Raw genomic sequence first — 3,482 nt, 5'->3', positions numbered from 1 at the left:
CCTCCCAAAGTGCTAGGGATTACAGCCTGGCATACATATAATTTTATTTAGATTCCTTCCATCCAGCAATTTACTTTTCCTATAATTAATTATAGTATACTATTTCCTGGGGGCTCATTATTCATTGGCATATTAAAATTTATTGCATTTAACCTTGTGGGGCTTAAGGAATAAGGGAATAAATAGTATAAGAAGAGAAAATTACTGAGTACACAAAATATGGATATGAGGGTAAGGAACTAGATATTGGATTAGGGATATACATATCAACTTACTTAGGGTTAACTAATGCACCCTTTCTGAGAATAGTTAACTTTTAGACCTGAATAATGAAAAGGGGCTGGCATACAAAGAGCGCATTTGTAAGAGATGAAACATCCTGTGGGTAGCTCTAAATGATAGGAAATGTGTTTTGATCTAGGAGGTGAATAAAGATTAGTACAAAGGGGACAATGAATTAAAATGAGGTCTTACAATCAGCATGTTGTTATCCACGGTAAAATGTTTGGATTTTATGACAGGGGAAAAAAAATCAGGAAATTGTCAGTATATATGGATTATTAAATTTTGATCTACATTAGCATTATCTCTACCAGATACTAATGACCAGTTCTACATCTGTAGATTTTGACTCTTATCTGGATTGGTTCCTGAACATTAATGCTCATCAACAAGCTTATCAGGTGATGATCCACACTGAAATTTAAGATCCACTGACTTAATCTATTTCCCTTATCACAAAGCTCACAATCTTACGTTATGCTGTTATCATTTCCTGAGCGCTTTATCTTTTTCCAAATTTCATAACAGTATTTTATACAGTTTACTCATTGTGAATTATTTTCAGTTTGTCTTCTTTGCTTTCTATGACTGTTTTATTTTTGTGACACAGGAAAAAAATTTTTTCCCTTCTTTCAGATTTGGAGTCCAGGTGTGAGGCAAAGAGTTTATCTGGAGGAAAGGACATTATTGAAAACAATGGTTCTCAGTGGGAGTTAATGGAAAGTAGCAAGTTCTTTGGCCTTCAAAGCTCCATTTGCAGAAATAATGGGCAGAGCAAAGACAAGATTGAAGTACAAGGACCTCAAGTGGGATATTTCAGTGAAATGAAAATCACTTCCAAAAAAGTGCCCAATTGCAACAATCATGAATCTCTTAAATTACCTCAGAGAACTCATGGCAGTGAGAAGCCCTATGAATATAAGGAATATGAGAAAGTCTTCATTTGTGACTCTAACTTTGATGAATATCAGCGAATACATGCTGGTGAGAAAGCCTATGAATATAATGAATGTTGGAAAACCTTCGGGATAGATAACTCACATACGCTACAACTCGATATTCATACTGGTGTGAAACCGTGTAAATATATGGAATATGGGAATACATTTACTTTTTATAAAGACCTTAGTATACACCAGAAAATTCATGATGAGAAGTTCTATAAATGTAAGGAATATGGAAGAACCTTTGGAATAATTGGAAAAGTTACTCCACTTCAAAGAAACGATGGTGAGAAGCCCTATGAATGCACATACTGTAGGAAATCCTTTAGAGTGCATGCACAACTTACTCGACATCAGAAAATCCATACTGATGAGAAATCCTACAAATGTATAGAATGTGGCAAGGACTTTAGATTTCATTCACAGCTCACTGAACATCAGAGAATACATACTGGTGAGAAACCCTACAAATGCATACACTGTGAGAAGGGTTTTAGAATTAGTTCACAGCTCACTGAACATCAGCGAATTCATACAGGGGAGAAACCTTATGCATGTAAGGAATGTGGGAAGGCTTTTGGAGTCTGTAGAGAACTTGCTCGACATCAGAGAATTCACACTGGGAAGAAACCCTATGAATGCAAAGCATGTGGAAAGGTCTTTAGAAATAGTTCATCCCTGACTAGACATCAGAGAATTCACACTGGTGAGAAACCCTATAAATGTAAAGAATGTGAGAAAGCATTTGGAGTAGGTAGTGAACTTACTCGACATCAGAGAATTCACAGTGGTCAGAAACCTTATGAATGTAAGGAGTGTGGAAAGTTCTTTAGACTTAGTTCAGCCCTTATTCAACATCAGAGAATTCACAGTGGTGAGAAACCTTATGACTGTAAGGTGTGTGGGAAGGCCTTTAGACACAGTTCAGCCCTTACTGAACATCAGAGAATTCATACTGGAGAAAAACCTTATGAATGCAAGGCATGTGGGAAGGCCTTTAGACATAGTTCATCCTTTACTAAACATCAGAAAATTCATAATGGTGAGACACCCTATGAATGTAAGGATTGTGGGAATGCCTTAAGTGTGGCTGGGCACCTTACTTGACATCAGAAGATTTATACTGGTGAGAAAAAAGTTATTTGAGTGAAATAAATGTGTAAAGGTTTTTGTTTCTGGTTTTCATTGGGAATACCAGTGGATTTAACAGGTAATCAAGGGGATTCAATATAACCCTCTTTTAAAATATGTTTTTGGATTACGTGGCCATTCTGTATTTAAAAGCTGAATTGTTCAGTCTTAGGGGTATACACTTACAATTTTATTAAATATTGCCAAATATGTCTCCTTTTTAAATCAATTAATATTCTTTATTATCTGTGGACATAGGATGGACCCCATTAGTCTGTTTCTGAAATGTTTGGAACTTGTTTCTGTAATTATGAGTGATTTGAGTTATTTTCATATAAGTTTATTATCCAGGCATATTTTGTTTACAACTTTTGGCGTTTGTGTTTTTTCTCTTTTGACTTTTTTTTTTTTGGCATTCTACTTGTTTCCTTCTTATATGTGAGGTACTTATCTTCATTCAGAGAGTTAGACTCGCCAATTAGTTACAGTGGGGTTTTTAGTCTTATATCCTACACTGTGTTTGTATAGTTTCCTTGTTTTGTTTTCTGCTGTTTTTGTTTTAATGATAGATGTGTAATGTCCTTTCCATTTTCATCAAATGATTTACTTCTCTTTAAATTTCTATTTTGTTTTGACACAACAGATTACCCTAAATATTTAACATGTATAATACCAATTCTTTTAAGGAGCCTTTTCACCTCCAGGCAGTGCCAGCCAGTATCCAAAGGAAAGGAACACTTTTAAATATTTGGTAAAGATTACTAACCTAATCAGCGAGTCTCCTAAATTTGTTAAGGGCATTTAAAAGGAGAGAAGTCTACAACTATTGCAGTGATTATAAACTGATCACTGAATTTACCTTAAGAGGATTTACTTTTATTTAATATATTTTTCCTTTTTTTTGTTTTTAGTCAGTCAAATTTAGCAGGGGGGGGTTGACATTAAGAGGATTTACAACTCTACATTACCATGGCCTCAATTTTTTTAATCTGTTATGATTATAATTTTTTTTTCCCTCTCAGATTTACCTTACTAGGTTTGGGCAGTTAAATCAACAATTAGTAGACCTTTTATCATAGTCTCACCTAACTACAAAATCATCTCTTTCTTAGGACAGCTGACCTG

The 3,482-nt window shown here is 34.8% G+C and overlaps 1 protein-coding gene across 1 annotated transcript in view; it reads left to right on the top strand.

Annotated features, from left to right (window-relative positions):
- ZNF529 (zinc finger protein 529) overlaps window positions 1-2,352 on the top strand; it is a 28,312-nt gene extending 25,960 nt beyond the window's left edge. Inside the window, exon 2 of the mRNA XM_012651599.1 lies at window positions 919-2,352. Coding sequence (XP_012507053.1) covers window positions 919-2,333 — 1,415 coding nt within the window. The 3' untranslated portion in view covers window positions 2,334-2,352. The remainder of the gene's footprint in view (window positions 1-918) is intronic.
- Window positions 2,353-3,482: the final 1,130 nt, after the last annotated feature.

The sequence above is a fragment of the Propithecus coquereli genome, unplaced genomic scaffold (genome assembly GCF_000956105.1).
Source record: "Propithecus coquereli isolate 6110/MARCELLA unplaced genomic scaffold, Pcoq_1.0 Scaffold358, whole genome shotgun sequence".
Classification (NCBI taxonomy): Eukaryota; Metazoa; Chordata; class Mammalia; order Primates; family Indriidae; genus Propithecus; species Propithecus coquereli.
The sequence above is the reverse complement of the archived record's forward strand: the minus strand, read 5'-3'. Positions and strand labels throughout refer to the sequence as shown.